Raw genomic sequence first — 18,699 nt, 5'->3', positions numbered from 1 at the left:
TGAAGAAGACATTAACAAGAGGGCAACTCTTGATAAAGGAAGGTTGACAAAAATGACTCTAAATCTTGGGTAGCAAGCGATTGACGATTCTTGATTAAGACTTGGAAATTGATCGATTAATCCTGAAATATTAAACTAAGAAAGCACAAGTTAAATGGGTATGTCATCATCAATTAAGAGAACCCAACAAATTCTCCCTTTGATGATGACAAGCCCAAACAAAAAACAAATGTCTATCAAAGCCCCTATTCCCCCTTCCATAATTAGTCAAGAATCACTATAAGAAAATATAGATAGGAGTAGGTTAACCATAAAAAGCAAAAGACCTAAGACGAGATAGACTAGACATAGATAAGAAACCACAAACCAAGGATTAATCGAGTAGTTTAGGCACATGCAAGGGTTAATCAATTTACTTAGAAAACAAGAACATGAGTTTTACCTTTCCCCCCTCTTGACATCATCAAAAGGGCAACGATGCTATCGTTTGATTAAGAGTAAAGACACGTTAGAAAACACGTAAAGATAAGCATAGTCGTGACAAGATAACAAAGTCAACACAAACTAAAGTTTAAACATAGTTCACCATGGCTAAATCAAGTTTAATATTACACCACCAAATGAAAATGAGATTGAAAGGTAGAAGTGAAAACAAAACGGCAAAGGAGGTTGGCTAGGAAAACAGGTAGGCACTAGGATGATGAGGCTTGTTCACCCTCGGAATTACCATCATAATTACCGTCATCCTTAGCTTGAAGGAGAGTGGAGATGATATTCACTTCTCCTTTGAGTCCATCAACCGTCTTCTCAAGTCGACTTATAGCAGCATCTTTCTTCTCGGAATCTGCTTTCACCCAATCATTCAAATCCTGAACGAGCTTAAGAACGGCTGCCATATAAGGACCCATACCCTTACTAGAGGATGCCGCCTCACGAGCTTTCCCACGATATTTCACCGGAGACAACTTGTCATCCCCAATCCGAATTAACATTTTCCCAAACTGGCCATCGCTCATAGTGTCAAAGCAGTTTAGACACCCCTCACTAGTCGAGAGCAAAAGACCCTTAGCCTTTAGAATCATAGACACCCACATACAATACGGCAAATATATGATGCTTGTATCTTTTGGGTCATGGAGTTTGGCCGATATTGCAGCAAAGCGTCGAAAAAATAGACCGGGTAGGTTAACTTTTGTATGAGTGGCTAGGTGGTAATGAGATATTGTTGCTCAATAGAAAGTTTGGTACGGTCACCGGAGGGGTACAAGGTTCGACACGGCATATTAAAAATTAGACGAAGTGGGGGAGGAATTTAGGTATTTCCGACGGGTCCACAAGTGACGGCTTTTGGATAAACAACCTTAGCAACAGTGAGAGGGGATGCATATTCAAGGGCGTTTCAGGTTTCGTTTGGTAGGTTGTCATAGCCCTCATTTGGAATTTGAAGAACGACAGCAAAATCATGTTGAGTTAAGGACAAGGGCTTACCATTCACTTTGGCAGTAAGAGAGGTTCCGGATTTATCGACTCGTAAAGATGCATAGAACTGAACCACCCCGCTTATGAAAACCGGTACCCTGACCTCCATCATATTTTCTCAGCCTTGAGTCACCAAGATTTCCCGAACCTTGCGAAAGGCGGGTCTTTCATACCATGACTTCTCATAAATCTGGGTTGAGTGAACCACATCTTTTGTAATAAATCTCTCGCAATTTTTGTAGATCGAGGGAGGAAGATCCAAGGCCTCGATTTGCGTCCAAATAGTGTCCACATCCCATTTTGAGAAAAGAGGGACCGAGTCATTGGGGCCGAGAAATACTGCTTTTCCTTTTCCCAAAGCAACCGACACCTTAGCTTTCTTTTGTGGTGGTTCCCTAGATGATTTGCCTCTTTTGGGTTTTCTAGGCAAAGAGATTGCCTGCTCTATCCCGACGTCCCTCCACCTCTGGCACTAGTACAGTCGTACTTCTTGTGGCCTATTCCTCCACAGATGAAGTAAGTGAGGTTGGAGTTGTCACTAACACTCCGACCTCCACCTCTTCCCCAAGCTCGAGATCCCTCAGAAAACCCAGATCCTCCCGAAAAGGCTCTAGATTGACCAAAATTGCCTTTCTTATGGCTCGAGATCCCTCAGAAAACCCAGATCCTCCCGAAAGGGACCGGCATGCTCCCTTTCGAGGAAGTTGGGGTGGAATTAGCTTTCCCCCACCTTCTATTATCTCCTCCTGGACGGAATCGGCTGTTTCCCGTAGGAAGAGTTTTTGCTTAGGAAGTGTTTCTTCCAAATTTGGGGTTGCTCCCACTTGTTGCAAGAAATACCTTCTTTTGAGTGGCTTCACGCTCGGTATAATAATCGACTAGTCTCTCGGCCGCGGTCATTGCAGCGGAGAAGGACTCGGGTCTCTGTCGCATGATCTCTCATTGAGCCCACTCCTTCAAACCATCGACGAAATGGAACACACGATCCTTCTCGGTCATATCAGTTATCTCCAGCATACACGTCGAGTAAGCTTTTACATACTCTCGGATAGAACCCGTATGCTTCAAGCTCTTGAGTTTTCTTCGACCTAGGAAGTTGGTATTCTCTGGATAGAATTGCTCCTTAAAGAGTAGTTTAAAATCGTCCCATGAGTCCAATACCATGCTCCTTGCCTAAATCTCGGCGTATTTGGAGCGCCACCATTGTTTAGCATCATTGATTAGACACATGCTCGCAGTAGTGAGTTTTAGCGTCTCGTCGAGCGCACTCGCTCGGAATAATTGCTCCATGTCGAAGAGGAAGTTATCAACTTCTTTCGAGTCTTTCGCCCGACTATACTTGTGAGGTGTAGACGGCTTTACATTAAGAGTCCCACCAAAATTCCCGTTTGCGGCCATTTTTATCAATGTATAACACATGTTCTTGAGCTGTCCAAGTCTCTCGTGGACATAGCTCATATCTTCCGCGAACTCACGCGGAATCGATGTCTCTACGACAACAAAGTGAGCCCCATGCCCCTTTATCGTCTCGTTTACGGCTTCAAAGCGAGCCTCATGCCCCTTTACCGTCTCATCTACGGCTTGGTGATTCCTCCCCAGACTCACCACAAGTCCTTCCATATACGGAATTTTATCTTCGAGTAACTTCTCAAAGGCCGACACCCGGGCCCTAGTTTCTCCTTTGTTCCCACTCGGTTCTACGGTCTTTCCCGTCATCGTAAGCAGCAACTCGTCGTGAAAACCGAGCTCTGATACCAAATGTCACGGTCCAGAAATTTGAGTCGGAACGTGGCGCACCCTTGTCTATCACACGAGAAGAATGCAAGCGAGAGCGTCATGCACTAGTGAAGTATCACTAGTGCATTTGTAATCGGTCTCAGTTGGCGTGTGTCGGGAATAAAAGTAAGCAATACGATTATTGAAAGCAAGAGACAAACAATATCAAGCTTAAAGATAAGAAGTGGTTTTGATTGACTAACACCTCTCATAGAAGCAAATTTGATAGTTTGAGTCCTGTAGCCTAGGTTTATTAAGATAGATGAATTTATTACCTAAAGAGAGGCTATCATATAATTTACAAGTTAGGTTAAACTAGATTCGCAAGTTTCGATGAGAGACTACTCGAAAGTGAGACCCTCGTTAAGGGTAGAACGATGTTGTACCCTAGGTTTCGGTTATCTCTGTTTTTTCATGTCAACGTACCTCAACTTTTGAATTAGTTATTTTAGAATTAGTTATAACTGCATGTTAATTAATAATTAGACTAAGTGATTAATAAAAACTAAACTTTAAACAATAACGATAATAAAACAATAACAAAGCAACATAAAAAAAACCGAGAAAACGACAGAAAGAAAGGCATATATTTTACACCCTTGACATACATGTGTGAGGCTTGGGATCGACTTAGATAGAGTCGGGATTGGATCTCATATGTATATAATTATTGATTTGGGGAGTCTTTTGAATAGATATGAACAACTTTGTAAAACTGCTTCAACAAAGCACCTTGAGGTCAGATTTTCGAAAGCATAGGGGTATAACATTAACTCGAACATTTCACAACTGAATAGATGGTGTTGCAGTGTAAAAAATGTATATTTTTATGGTGGATGAATGGTGGCCTAAGGGTGGTCGATTGGGCTCCGTAAGTGACTGGTCAGGGGGACAATTCTGGAATTCTGAGTAAAAACGCGAGTGACAGGGGGTATTGCGGGATCTTTTGAGGTTTATTGGGGCAGGGTTTTGAGTGGTTACTAAGGTGGTTTTGTAGGCTTCAGTGCTTCAATTCTATTGGTGGTTGTTTTTGTACTGTTAGGTGTCTAGAGATTGGGTCGAAGGTGGTCTGAACTAGGGCAGATCGTAGTTAATACGTGTTTGCGAGGTGTTTGTGAGGATTTTTGTGTGTAGCTGTTTTGGAGAACAGATTTTCATGTGATATTTTTGATCTTTTGGGGAGAAGGATCTCGAGATCATTTCGTACCAAAACAACGACGGGAATTAACACAAGAAATGAACATAATTCAGTAAATTTGAATTAAATCTTTGAAAAGATAAAACAAATTTGGGATTTATTTGTGAGATTTCCCTTATTTTTATTGTCGTATACAAATATAAAACTACTCCAAACGACTTATTACAAATTTACAACCATATCGAATCTGGATTCAAACTAACTTAGCCCAACATGGAAATCGACGTGGTGATAATGCGATGTACTTTGTCCAATAGAATTAAGATAAACAGACTTGATCCAACCTCGATCAAGGACCGATCCTTGCAGCAATCGAGCGAATACGACGTCTGCTCTGACGAATTTCAGCAAACTTAATCATCCAGAAGAAGATTAGTCGGAAAATCACAATCATGGCTATCAAGACAACAACATTAACCCACTTGGAGTAATTAACCTGAACTTGTAAAACATCCCTCAGAATCTCTTCACTGGTAAATACCCTATTTACCCCGCCTGTTTGATTATTTCCAGTAAAACTAAGTCCATCAAACTCACTTTTTAACAGCCCTTCGTAGACGTAGGCACCGTACATAATATAGTACATGGGGTATTTCCAAAGAATTCGAGGTAAGTCATTCGGAAGTCTTAAGAAACCCGAAGTTAGAAAGACAAGGCCTTGTATTCCTGCACCGGTTGTGATGCCCATTAAGTAATCGGGTACTATACTCGCAATCATCATCATCAAGCTTTCAACAAGGGACATGCCGGTATACAACATTACTATGAAGTAGAGGAACTTGTCGAACCCTTTTTGTAGACCGGATATATAATAGGCGAGCGAACCAGGAATAACTGAGATAATCATTAAGAAAGGGATGGACGATATTGTGTTGCTCATCACAAATGCACTTACTCCATAATGTCCGTTTAATCTTTCTCGTCTAAAAATCTGAGTTTTTAATTGAAGAAAACAATTAGGCGTAATCATTTACCCACACATACTATCCTACAACAAGTTGTATAATAGTATTATACAACCGCCTCAAAGTTGTTGAGCTCTTACACAAAGTTGTTGAGCTATTTTACAAGTTATTGAGTTATTTTATGAAATTATTGAGCTTAATAATTATTCTGTTCAGCTCAATAACTTTGTACCATAACTCGATAATTTTGTTAATTGTGTTCAATAACTTTATAACAAAGCTCAACTACATTGAATAAGTTGTATATACAATAAGTTGTATAATAAATTAACTATTTACCCACAAAAAGTTTAAACTGGTGGTTGAGATCCGATCATTCATCTAGTACCTTAATTCTTTCAAGCCTTCAAAGTTGTATATGAAAATAAAATGAATTGAAGAAAACGAAGTTAACAACATAACGTACTTTCATATCCTCGACAAAAGAGGGGAACCCGCCGATTGACATGAATGTTAAGAATGAGCTAACGAAGCCAAATATTAATGCCCGAGCCTGCCAATAATAGAGATGAATGTAGTCCATTAATTAGTAGACCGAAAATTATGAGCTAACAAAGTTAAGGTAATTTTACAATTAGAGAAAGTAATCACCTGAATAGAAGAATAGGAGTTACCAAGGGTATGGTAAATAGTTCCTATACACGTACAGACTACAACGTACATGAGAAGGCGAAGCTTGTAATAACCTTGATCCCGATACATGTTCACTGTTGATCGTTTAGTGAGCACAATGCACTGAGTTACGAGTTTTGCTTGCTTTCTTCTCTCTAGCTGTGCTCCTTCCTATAATAAAAGAAGACAAATCAAAGTAAACAAATGACCGGGATAGACGAAGTACATGAACATTGGTTTGAATTTGGGGTTTCTTACATTCTCACGCATTGAGCGTACTTGCATTTGAACATTCGAGTACTCTAGTGAGGATTTGTACGAATCGCACAAAATGTTTATTGCTTCTTCAGTTCTCTTTATCCCCTCCTCTTCCTGTTGTAGAGCAACACCAAAACGAACAAAGGTGGTGTTAGATTTCCTCACTTTAAATTAAAACAAATAATTTGTGATGAAATTAATTAATCGGGTACTTACCGACTCAAAATCATTATTGATGGTTCGAAGGTAGTGATCAGATGGGTTCCTCATACTTGGGCATGGGAAGCCATTCGTTGTGAAAAACTGCAAAGTACGAGTAAGTTCTAATAAAGGTACGGTTTTAAAATAAAACATGTGTACTGGTCTTGCGCCTCATTTAATTAACACAAAAAAGGACAACCTCGCGAGAGTAATTTGAATTGAGATTACCGAATTGGCATGAGAGGTATGACCAAAATACACAAGCTTGCCATACGAAAGAAGGCAAAGGTAATGAAATAACTCGAAAACATCACTGCTTGGTTGATGAATAGAAGCAACAACGGTAGTATGTTCATGTCGAGCGAGGTTGATAATATTGCTCATGACATGATATGATGCAGCACTATCAAGTCCACTTGTAGGCTCATCTAAGAACAGTAGACGAGGCCGGGTTAGAATCTCCATGCAAATGCTAACTCTCCGCCTTTGTCCGCCACTAATTCCGGATGTCGTCCGGCCTCCAATCATCGTGTCAATTGCGTTTTCGAGACCCATCATCTTTATGGCATTATTGGCTCTTTTCAACTTCTCTGTTTTTGGCATTGTTTCTGGGAGTTGGAGTAGAGCTGAGTAATACACCGCTTCTCTTACGGTTAGTGTTGTCATCAAGACATCGTCTTGTGTCACGTACGCCTATTTCAAATCACAAAATCTTGTTTAATACGACAATATCCAAACAGGTACCACAGAGTATATGATAAGGATAATTGTCTAGGTATAATGTAAAATGCCAAAATCTAAAGGAAGAGGATTTACTAACCGATGTCCCGAATGCAAGAACTTGATTTCGACCATTGATCAAAATCTCTCCACTTTGCGTCATATTTGAAAGCAATTGCCCTGTTCGAATTGAATAGGAAATAAATATAATTGTTGGGCTTCAATCATCACCTTAAGGTTTTGGTTGAAATAGTTTATCTATCAATATATAAGCAATATAAATTCAAATAATCATAAAAAATGTACAAATTATACTCCTTTAGTAAAAATGAATATTCATATACATAACCGGCTTTTGGTAATAGTGGATTTAAAGAAAATAGTCGACGAATACATAATTTTGGCGAAAATTTTCAAATAGGCATCAGGATGAAAAAGTTGATACGTTCTTCATTCAGTTCAGTTTCATACGTTTGATTAAATTACTCTTTAACTATATTGAACGAACGCATGGAAATAAAGTGAACGGAGGGAGTATCAATTATATGCGAGTTAATAAATAGTTCTAAGTAGAAATGAGATAATGAAGCAACCTGCTAGGGCATTCAAGAGGGTGGACTTGCCACTACCGGAAGGACCCATGATAGCCAACACCTTCCCGGGTTCTGCGTATCCGGTTAGCCCTTCCAATATTGTCGACTGCCTCGACTTATCGGCGGTGTGAGCATGTCGTGCAGTCACATTGAGGTCACTCCATGTCAAGAATGCACCGTCAAATTGAACACTTAAGGAGCTGTCGCTTTGGTGTGAAGGCTCATTTATTTGTATTTCCACAATATCCATTTTAGTTTTGTATTCGTTAGATTGTTTTTGATACTACATTACTATACGAATCATTCGTATATATAGGAACACATTGAGCATGAATGACGTGAAAATTATTTAAATAACGTTGTGAATTGTGATTATTCTTTTCTATCTTTTATTTTGGGTTCCGAGTAAGAATCGAACCTTTAAATTTATGGTTGGGTTAAGAAAGATCCTACCTCCAGTTGTACAATAGTATTGTACACAATCTATATCAAATTGATGAGCTTGTATGTATTTTTTCTGAACTTTTCTAAAAAAAATTTGTATGCTTAAATTAGGGTTGAGCAAGTTTAGGTCTGGATCGGAAAAATGGACTGAACCAGACCATTTGGTCTGGACCAATCCCGGACCAGATTCATTTTAGTCCGGTCCTCCATCCTCATTTTTTAAAGTTTTGATTTTCGGTCATGTCCGATCCAAGACCGATTAATTTCAGTTCGGACCGAATGGATTGAAATTTAGGTATATTATATTAATTTTCACAACTTTCCTTAAGTAATCAAATACTTTATCTTCAAAATAATATTTTAGAACTTTATATTGATGTTTATTTAGGCTAATGATACTTTAATCGACAAGTTCATTTGATTTAATAAAATTAATTTTTAATTATCATATACTTAAAAATGAAAAATTATAGTAAAATTCAGTTCATTCCGATCCATGACTGGACCGGAGCGAAAAATACGGGTTCGGTTCGGTCAAAGCCGAACTTTTAGGTCCGATCTTCGATCCACCAAATTATTTGCTTCAGTCTTCGGCCCGGTCCGGTTCGGTCTGATTTTAGACCGGTGCTCAACCCTAATTTACATAGATAAGTTCACAAACTTTACAATAAAGCTCATAATCTTTAAGAAAAAAACTCTTAAACTTTATTATAAACTTGGATTGTGCATCAGCAGTTGTACTACAACCGGTCATATATTCCATAAATTGCTTGACCTAATAACTCTTATTTTTTCTTTGTAGTTATTCTTCATATCTTGCTAATTATCTTCTTGTCGTTGGGTCACAATCACCCATTTTGGTGAAGATAATCATGGTTAGTAATTAAGTAGCTCATGGTCTGCATTTGTAGCCCTTATATTAGATTTTTATAAGAATTTTTATATATTATTATAGTTGCTATATATTATGGGGTGTGTATATATTATTGTTGTTATAATTGTTAAGTCACCAATTCTACTAATTAATTGTAGGATATATCTCGTTGTACACGGTTTATTTCAGAATATGATTCATATTTTGCGTAAGAGAATGCCTCATAATAAGAAATGTTGCCAATGTGCACACTCTCCAATAAGATACTCCGTGTGAGGTATTATAAATTTATAATGATACGATATCATTACACTCCAAATAATGCACACTTAAAATTATATGTGACATTATTTTGTTTGCATTTATTTTCTGTTTGTGTTGACTAGAAATATTCCCAACGGATAATAGGGCAATTTTATTCGGGTGGATTGTAGATCCATTCGGATTTTTGATTTTTCTGCTCAAGTATGTCCGGACTTGAACCTCTAATTAATTATTTAAGAGATAAGAGTCTTATTATCACCCAAATGCTTTCTTGGACGATGTCATAACCTCATAAGCAAAGAAAATACTCCCTCTGTCACGGTCATTTGTTGTCGTATTTTATTTTGAGTATCCCAGTCAATTGTTGTCCTTTCTATTTTTTTTTAGTCAGGAAGAACTTAAATTAATTGGAAAGAAACAAGTTCAGATACATCACGGGGGCGGGTCAGGGGAAAGGGGCGTGCTAGCCAAAACAAAGTCTAAATTACAAAAGTCCATTACAAATAAAGAGGCGTGCGCCCAAATAAAACACCCATTACAAGAGCTAGTGTCTTTGATGGCGGATTTAGCGATGGCATCCGCAACTTTATTCGCCGATCTCTTCTCAAAAATTATCTTCAAAAGCGGTGAGGCCTCCAATTGTTCCCTACACTCGAGAATGATGTTAGCATAAGGACCGCAAGGTAGATCACTCTTTAGAATAGCATTGACGACATTAATACAATCCGAAGCAATCACAACATTAAGACCAAGGGCTCTAGCAAAAAGTAACCCTTCACGAATGGCGAGCACCTCACAAATAAAGGGGTTTGGGGCAGCCAAACGAATAGACGAACCCTTAACCCAAGACCCAAAACTATCTCTAGCAAGATACCCTAGAAGGAGGAGGAGAAGGCCGCATCAACGTTGATTTTAAGCCAATCACGCGAGGGAAAGGCTCAGCTATCAGGGTAGCAAGAGGCAGAGGGGAGGGAATTGTAGATACCCGTATCCGTCGATATTGGAATTTATAGAGAACTCGACAAACACCCGATGATGATAGGACACATGTATTCTTTAGTTGTCATTGTCATTATTTGGGCTCGTTTTACGATGTAGAATGAGCGTTGTCGACGAAGTATTTTATTAATTTAAATGATATTTAAATTAAATGTTTTTTTGAGTGAATTCATTTTATTGTTTTAACTTGAATTTATTTTCTTAAATTTATTTTATTGAAAATAAAATATATTTTTTGATGTGAAAAATCATTCTTTAGTTAATTGATTTGAAAAATCAATTTAAATCGTTTTATAAATCGTATTTGAATAACTCGTTTTTTACGACGATTTTATACGCGATTTTGAGCTCGTTTTCAACTTGATTTGGGCACGATTTTCGAAGCAAACTCAAACCAATTCCTGACCCATAACCCAACCCATCACTCACCCTCATAACCAGGCCGTAATACCATGCAAACCCACGTCCATACCTCCTTATTTTCGAGCCCCAAACAGCAGCACAAACCACTCCGTCACCCTTCAACCCGAGTCCACTAAACAGCCCCAAACCCGCTCCAAACACCACTTAAACCCGTGCCCATTAACCCTAATCCATACCCTAGTATCCTACCCATATTACCCTAGCTTAACCACCAAGAAACAACCCTCCAAAACCCTACACGAGCTCACAATAGCTGCTGGACAGCAGCAGCGAAACAGAGCAGCCCGACTGCTTGTTGCTCTCTTTTACCCTACTTTAACTCCTTATAAATACCCCCCCTTCACCATACATTCATTCCTCTAAGTTATCCATACATACTACCGTCACTTAAAAGCTTTAAACTCCAGAAACAAACCCTAATTGCCTCCCAAAAACCCTCGACAAAACCGACTTACAAACTGAGAATCAGTTTGTGTGTCTTCTTTGAAACCGTTCGTTCAACCATCAAACCTCCATTAAAATTCGAGTTTCTTGTTCCAAATTAACCATACAACATCTATCCACACATTAGACAAAGATTTACGAGCCAAATTGCCCTTGAGAGTACACGAATTCCCTCGAAAAACAGAGTGTTATACACTCTGTTTTTGACTTTTCTGTCTGTCCAGTTCTGTTTGTGCTCGTTTTTCGTGCCCAATAACTCAAAACGAGCAGGGATTGTTTTAAGATATCTGTTCTCCTCTCTTTCTAGTTTTCAAAACATCTTTTAAATCGAATTTTCACCGTGAAACGAGAGAGAAATCGCTGTTTGAAAGTTGCTGTCCAGATTTGCAAAAAACGTGTTGTTTGCTTTGTTTCTTCGTCGACGACGGCCTCTCGAGATAAAATCTACCATCGATTACGACCCAAGACGGTGTCAACGATACATGTAGGTTGAGGGTGCATCAAATCCTCCTCTTTCTCCCTTTTATTTCGTTTTTTATGTTTGTTTTCTTATAGTTCGTTTTTGTTTGTTTATCGTTTTTGTTTATCGATTGTTGTCATTAACTATGAAACTAGTTTAGTCCGAGTATGAGTTAAAGTACCACCATGAACACCCGCGTTGACTTGAGATGGGAAAGAAACCGCTACATCAGTCAGTCGTAACCCCCGTCTCATTTACATATCCTCGTGTTCAAGGTAGGGCATTAATAAAACGAATTCTAACTTCGCTCTTCGCTTTTGACCCCTCTTTTGTTTCGTGTAATTCGACCCACCTTAGGACCATTCACATGTTAGTATGACCTCTGATTGTTAACATATAACTCATTTAGATGACATTAGATCAATTTAATAACCTAATTAGACACGTTAGGGTACATCGACGTAGCTTTAAAAATCAACTGACGATTATGTAACTTAATTGAATGCATCTCTCTCTTTCACCTAATTTCTCGCTAGTATAAGAGTGCGTGATTAGCACCTTCTTATTAACACTCGACGAGTTAATTTAATTAGCGAACTTGACCTAATTTGACCCCTTTAGGCCGTGTAGAATACACCTTGGCGCGACATCATCTCAATCTATCAACGTCGTTTCTAACTTGTTTCCTAACCCGTTTCGCAATCATCTATCTAACCTAATGAATCTAACCTAAGAATTAGGGTAGGCTAGAACGTGTAGGCCGTGTTTGGCCGTGTCCTTGTGGTCCTTTTCTCGTTATTTTCTTATCTTTATCTCGTTATTTCGTATCTTGTAATTACTTTGTTTATCGAGTCATGTTTGGTAGTTTGTTTGTAATTAGCTTTCTTTTATCGAGTCAAAACCTCTTCCAAAAACCTTAGTCTTGTTTGGTTAGATGGTTGTGCCCCAATGCAAGTAAGAGCGTAGTAAATCGCATGTTGTTTAAAGCAACATGGCCCGATTTATGCTAATGCATGCTTTGGTGTGTGACCCAATGTCTAATTCGATAAGATTAAGTGAAAGCACGCATTACGAGGAGTGACCTAAGGCCGTGAGTCATGTAAGCCGTGGGCCACCCCCCTTGTGCACGTTTTCCTAGGCCGAATGGCCGTGTAATGCGTCATGTACGGTTTTGTGTATAGCGTTGTATTTTAGATCGAGTTGTATCTTTAATTTATCGTTGTGTCGGCATGAAATGCCTGGGTTGTAATAGGGTAGATCCCAACGGCTCCCCCATTCCCTCTAAGCCTTGTTTGCTTTGTTTTGTATGTTGTTAGATCAATCAACCCACATGCTAAATTACAACTTTGACAAAGTTAGTATAGTTGCATCTAAAACGACATAGAAATTGTTGTCACATGTTAGGGTTTTAAAACGATGTTTTCATATCATATATCGTAGTAGCTATGACCTTGTTTGAAATGCGACACTTGACTTAGTAGAGGCCGTTATTGACGGGCGGGGTTAGGTGTCCTTACGGGCTTCCTAACACGTACCCTCACCCCTTACTCAAGATCTATGGTTTGTGGATCCGTCTAAATACCATTGGATTACGAGAGTCATTCAAATCGAGTGATATAGGGTACAAGTCTTTATCTTTAATCACTCGTAGTCGATTGGCTTTATGCTTTTCGATGAAAGGTGTAAAGTTGACTTGAACGGTTCCAAGTTCCCAAAAAACTTGGTGGCGACTCTAATTTGTCTTAATTCGATTCGAAGGAACCTCGAGTCGATTATGCCTAGTGTGGATCCCGCGGACGCAGATTCCGCGGCGTTGTCCACGATTTGGCGACTCACTGGGAAAAGAGGACTAGTTACACTTTGTTTCTAGGGTCTTTTCCTCCGAGGTGAAACTTGAAAAGAAAGTATTGGAAAGTAAAACATTACTCATAGTGCTACGATTCATGCATAAACCCTTAAGGACTTTCCCGGGCCGTCCCAGCGTTTCTTCGTGATGCGTGGGGGGCGACATCCCACTATGCCAGGAACTCGCACATTGCTTGCTTCCGCTCCTCCTCGTCGTGGTTCTTGATGGTGGGGACGCTCTTCTAGGTACTCTACCTAAAGGCCCTTGCTCTATAAGACCCAAAAAGGATGGAGGGCATAGACCTTCTTGTAGAAGACTTGCCGAGACTTAGAAATGTCTAGGAGCATACATCCTTATAACATGAGAATGACAATGTGCGAAATGAATTTCCCGAGTCTTTTCAAATTTTCCGTATCGATTTCAAAACCGAACTTTTGAACAACTTACTTTCAAAATTAGCATGGTTTTAAAAACGCGGAATGCTGCCCAAATAGGACTAGAATTTTCGGCCAAAATGAGCTTTTATAGCCGGCATGCTGCCCATTTCAAATCTCATTTTCAAATCAATCATTTCGTTTTTTTCAAATTCAATCCAAAATGTTTCTCGAACCTTAACCAAGCATGAAATGCGTCGAGTCGTGTCCGGGTCCTGGCCGTGTTAGGCCAGGCGTTTTTCGTTCCAAGAGTCTAGAACACGACCCTGTTGGGCCACCCAAGCTCACTTCTTGGGCTTTGAGTCATGTTGGTCGACCAATTGGTCTAGGATAGTCCACAGAAACGCCCAAGCTAGGCCATTTAGGGCGTTTCACCCGAACCTATGGGCTATGTTAGTCCAATCACGGGTTTAGTCACACCGAGTCCAGTTTAGAACCGAGCTATGATAGCTTGAGTCATGTCGTTTGTCGAGTCTAAAATGAATCGAGGTCTAAATCCAACCGTGAGTCGAACCTTTGGTTAGTCAGTCTTAAGTCGAGTCTTGACTTGAGTCAAGTTGGTGTCGTGTCCTTAAGTGTGCAGGGGCTCTTACTTTAAATATTGACTCGGTTCGGGGTTTTCTTGTAGAAAGGCCGCCAAAAACCCGACGTCAAGCAATGGAAGATGCTGTTAACAAGCTCACTGAGGCCGTGAACCTCATGATGACCCGCATGGATGCAATCGAATCTAAGCTGGGTGAAGATTCCCCTCTATCTACCCCACCTCTGACTGATCTGGAGAAACGGTTCAAGTTCATCGAAGACCGTTTGAAACTCTCCCAGGGGAATAATATCCACTATGAGAATGCTAGGGCCTATGCCCCAGTTCAGGATAAGTTGCCCGCGAACATGGTACTCACTGACATCCCAAAGTTCAAGGGCACCGAAGATCCAGTCCACCATGTTAAGGCCTATAAAGGGTACTTAGCACTGAAGGGAGTACCTGCTGACATGCTCTCTGAAATTTTTGCCCAATCTCTGGATGAACACCCGAAGGCGTGGTTCTATAATCTTGACCTTAAGAACTTCCCCACTTTCGAAGATATTACGGTGGAGTTCTGTAAGCACTATGCTGACAATGTTGAGATTCAAACCAACATAAGGACTTTGGAAGTAATGACACAGAAGGAAAAGGAGGGTTTTACTGAATTCCTCGCAAGATGGCGCGCTGAAAGCGTGAAACTAGCTAAGAAGCCTGATGAAGTTGAAATGGTAGATAAGTTCGTGAAGAATTTACGACCTGTTTACCGTAATGCTCTGAAATACAAGAATTTTGGTTCTTTCAAAGAATTGATAAGAATCGGGATAAAGGTAGAGGATGATGTCCGAATGGCTGAAGCTGAGAAGCCAAAAGGATAACAAGGGGCCTCGTCATCTAAAGCAAAAGCACCAGCAGCGGCCCAATTTGTTGAAACTGTCAATCTCTTAGATGGACAGTCAAAAAGGCCTCCGCGCCAAGCTCCGAGGGTATTCACCGATATCGGGTGCACTTACGCCTACGCTCTCCAAAGGCTCATGGCTCAAGGAAAGTTGAAGCCCATTGGTCCAACTCCGGATCCACCTGCTGAACAACAAGGCAAATGGTACAACCCGAATGCCTACTGTGCCTTTCATCAAGGGAAGGGACACGATACTGAAAGGTGCTTTAGACTAAAGCACGAGATTCAAGATATGATTGAGAACGGAACGCTCCCGATCCCGGCCATAAAGCCCAACAACGTCACCAACCCCTTTGGGGACCACACTAACTTTGTCTCTACCGAAGATAGTGTCGATTACTCTCACTTGATTCGCCCATGTCGTCTAAAAGGGGTTTTCATCGGAAGAATATTCGTGGATTGCTCCGAGTTTCTACCAAGCTCGAGAAACGAGATTACATTCGGGGATTTTGTTGTCGATTGCACTCCTTACATACTCCGGAGCGGCAATGAAATCAATGGTGTTTGGGCTGATGACGAAGATGATGTTTACCTCGTCAAAGGTGCGACAATCCCTCACACCCAAGAAGAAATCTTAAAAGTGAGGCAACATGCCCTAGAGTCAAACCATCTGACTAGATCAGGGCGCCCGTACCGTGTGGAGAAAGCTAAGGATATCCCGAGCAAGACACCTCCCAAAGAGCCGGTAGTGGTCGAAGTTCTTGGCGAAGGGTCGACCTCCGAGGCTTCCCTCATCAAGCAACTCCAAAAGACTAAGGCCGACATGTCTATCTGGCAACTTATCTTGAGCTCTTTCGAACATCGTCAGGCTTTGTTGCAAGCCTTGATGAACATGACCGTGTCGTCAAATACTACTCCTGCTGACATGGTCACTCACATCACCCAGAATCGGCCACAGATTACCAACGCCGTGACATTTTCCGACGAAGATCTACCACCGTTCGGGCCCCGACATAACCTGGCCCTCTATATTGCTACCGTGTGTCTCAAGAAGCATATCCCTATGACTTTGGTTGACGACGGATCGGCTGTCAACGTACTCCCTTTGAAAACAGCGCATATTCTGGGCCTGGAGAAGAATGACTTCATTCCCACTACACAGACAGTTCGGGCTTTCGATGGCATTGTGCGTCGAGTAAGTGGACTTGTCGATCTAGTAGTACAGACGGGGCAAGTGGAAAAGAAAGTGAGTTGCCAAGTAATTGACATTTGCTCATCCTTCAACTTATTGTTGGGAAGACCTTGGATCCACGCTACAAGGGCCGTGACATCAACGTTGCATCGAAAGATCAAGGTCCCACTCAACGGTAAAACCATCACTATTGATGCCACGCCACCATTCGTGGCGGGAGGAGACATTACTCAAGTAAGGGTCGAAGCTGCCAATGACGCATGTGGTTTCGAGATTGTCAACATGATCGAGCTGAACTCCGAAGCAGAGAATATGGATCTATACACGGGAAGTCACGCATGCGAGGTGATTCTCAAGACTGGGAAGTACTTCGGTTTCTCTTTATATCCTAGAAAGGAGGGTACATTCGAGTTGAAACCGCCAGTAGCTAAAGGAGTAACTTTCGGGCTTGGATATGAGGCCACTGGGAAAGATCTGCTGGAAAAGAGGGGAAGAACGATCGAAGATAGAGATATTAAAATGGGACCGTATCACCTAACTCTGAACGGCCACTTCGTAAGGGCCGGGGAAGAACTTCCCTGCATGGACTTCCCCGAACCTATCTTTGACCCAAAGAAAAACCTTATGGTCCCGGGAATCGAAGTATTCCAAGACTGCTACTACATCCCTGAAGATATTCTGACTGTGATGCCAGTCGGGACTAAACCAGATCCAATGAGCGACGAAGGAGCCATGGGTCTTCTTTTCGGTGAAGAGAGGAAATCACCAATACCAAACGAAGATTTGGTAAGCATGATCCTGAGAAGCGAGCGGTTCGACCCATCTACCCTCATCACCGATGTAGATCCTCTTAGGACCAACATGGGATGGCGGAAAACAATCAAGTGGACTGACAACAAGGGACTTCTTTTCAAGTTGACAACGGGAGAAGGAGATATGTTCAGGCCAGATGACGTTAACGATTCTGAGTCTGAGTCTGAGTCTGAGTCTGAGTCTGAGATAGGTCCTAAGATTGAGTCTAAGGAGTCAGGTGTTGAAAATACCCCTCCCCTAGCTTTCCCTTCCTATGCACCCTTTCCTAATGGTGGTATTCCGGGGCCTGTCCCGAATACCCCTATCTCGCCACTGAGCTCTGACCAGTTGGCTCAAATGTTAGCGCATTTCGCGCAATTTCAAATCAATAATAATATGAACCAGTTTGCTTACGACTTGTCTTACTTACATTGCAATTCAAACATTGAAAATGATTGTTTTAATAATGACATTGAGACTGAGGTCGAGGATGAACAGTTGGTCGAAGAAGAATAAGAAGAAATGGAACCACCTCTACAGTTGATAAAAGGGTTGGAAGAGTACGAGCAGAAAACTTCGATCATCGAAGATACCGAAACCATCAATGTAGGTACAACCTTAGAACCACATGAGCTTAAAATAGGAACTACTTTAAATCCTACCGAGAGATAAGGGTTCATTGGGTTGTTACATGAGTTCAAAGATGTTTTTGCGTGGTCCTACAAAGACATGCCAGGCATTGATAGAGAAATTGCGGAGCATAGGATCCCAATCAAGCCGGGATATAAGCCAGTCAAGCAGAAGCTCCGCAAGATGCACACAGATTGGTCTTTGAAAGTCAAGGAAGAAATCGACAAGCAACTCAAAGCTGGGTTCATCAAGGTGTCAGAATACTCAGACTGGGTGGCTAACGTCGTACCAGTGCCAAAGAAAGATGGTAAAGTTCGGGTTTGTGTTGACTTCCGGGATCTAAACAAGGCAAGTCCGAAGGACAATTTCACATTACCTCACATCGACATCCTGGTTGACAACACGGCAAATCACGCGTTATTATCCTTTATGGACGGATAGGCCGGTTATAATCAGATCAAGATGGCGAAAGAAGACATGCATAAGACTGCATTCAGAACGCAATGGGGAACCTATTGCTACACAGTAATGCCTTTTGGGTTGATAAACGCAGGGGACACATACCAAAGGACCGCGACAACGTTGTTACATGATATGATGCATAAGGAAGTCGAGGTTTATGTCGACGACATGATTGTCAAGTCAAAGGAGCGTAATGGCCACCTTGGTACGCTACG

General features: G+C 41.0%; 1 protein-coding gene across 1 annotated transcript; it reads right to left on the bottom strand.

The window, feature by feature from the left end:
* Window positions 1-4,742: 4,742 nt before the first annotated feature.
* Window positions 4,743-7,908, bottom strand: LOC141594774 (ABC transporter G family member 1-like). Its single transcript, XM_074414767.1, has 8 exons — window positions 7,803-7,908; window positions 7,310-7,389; window positions 6,718-7,182; window positions 6,505-6,591; window positions 6,289-6,402; window positions 6,010-6,201; window positions 5,825-5,911; window positions 4,743-5,384 (listed from the first exon to the last, which is right to left on the bottom strand). Exons 1-8 carry the CDS (start codon window positions 7,849-7,851, stop codon window positions 4,743-4,745), a joined length of 1,716 nt encoding a protein of 571 aa, XP_074270868.1. The 5' UTR covers window positions 7,852-7,908.
* Window positions 7,909-18,699: the final 10,791 nt, after the last annotated feature.

The sequence above is a fragment of the Silene latifolia genome, chromosome 8 (genome assembly GCF_048544455.1).
Source record: "Silene latifolia isolate original U9 population chromosome 8, ASM4854445v1, whole genome shotgun sequence".
NCBI classification, from domain to species: domain Eukaryota; kingdom Viridiplantae; phylum Streptophyta; class Magnoliopsida; order Caryophyllales; family Caryophyllaceae; genus Silene; species Silene latifolia.
The sequence above is the reverse complement of the archived record's forward strand: the minus strand, read 5'-3'. Positions and strand labels throughout refer to the sequence as shown.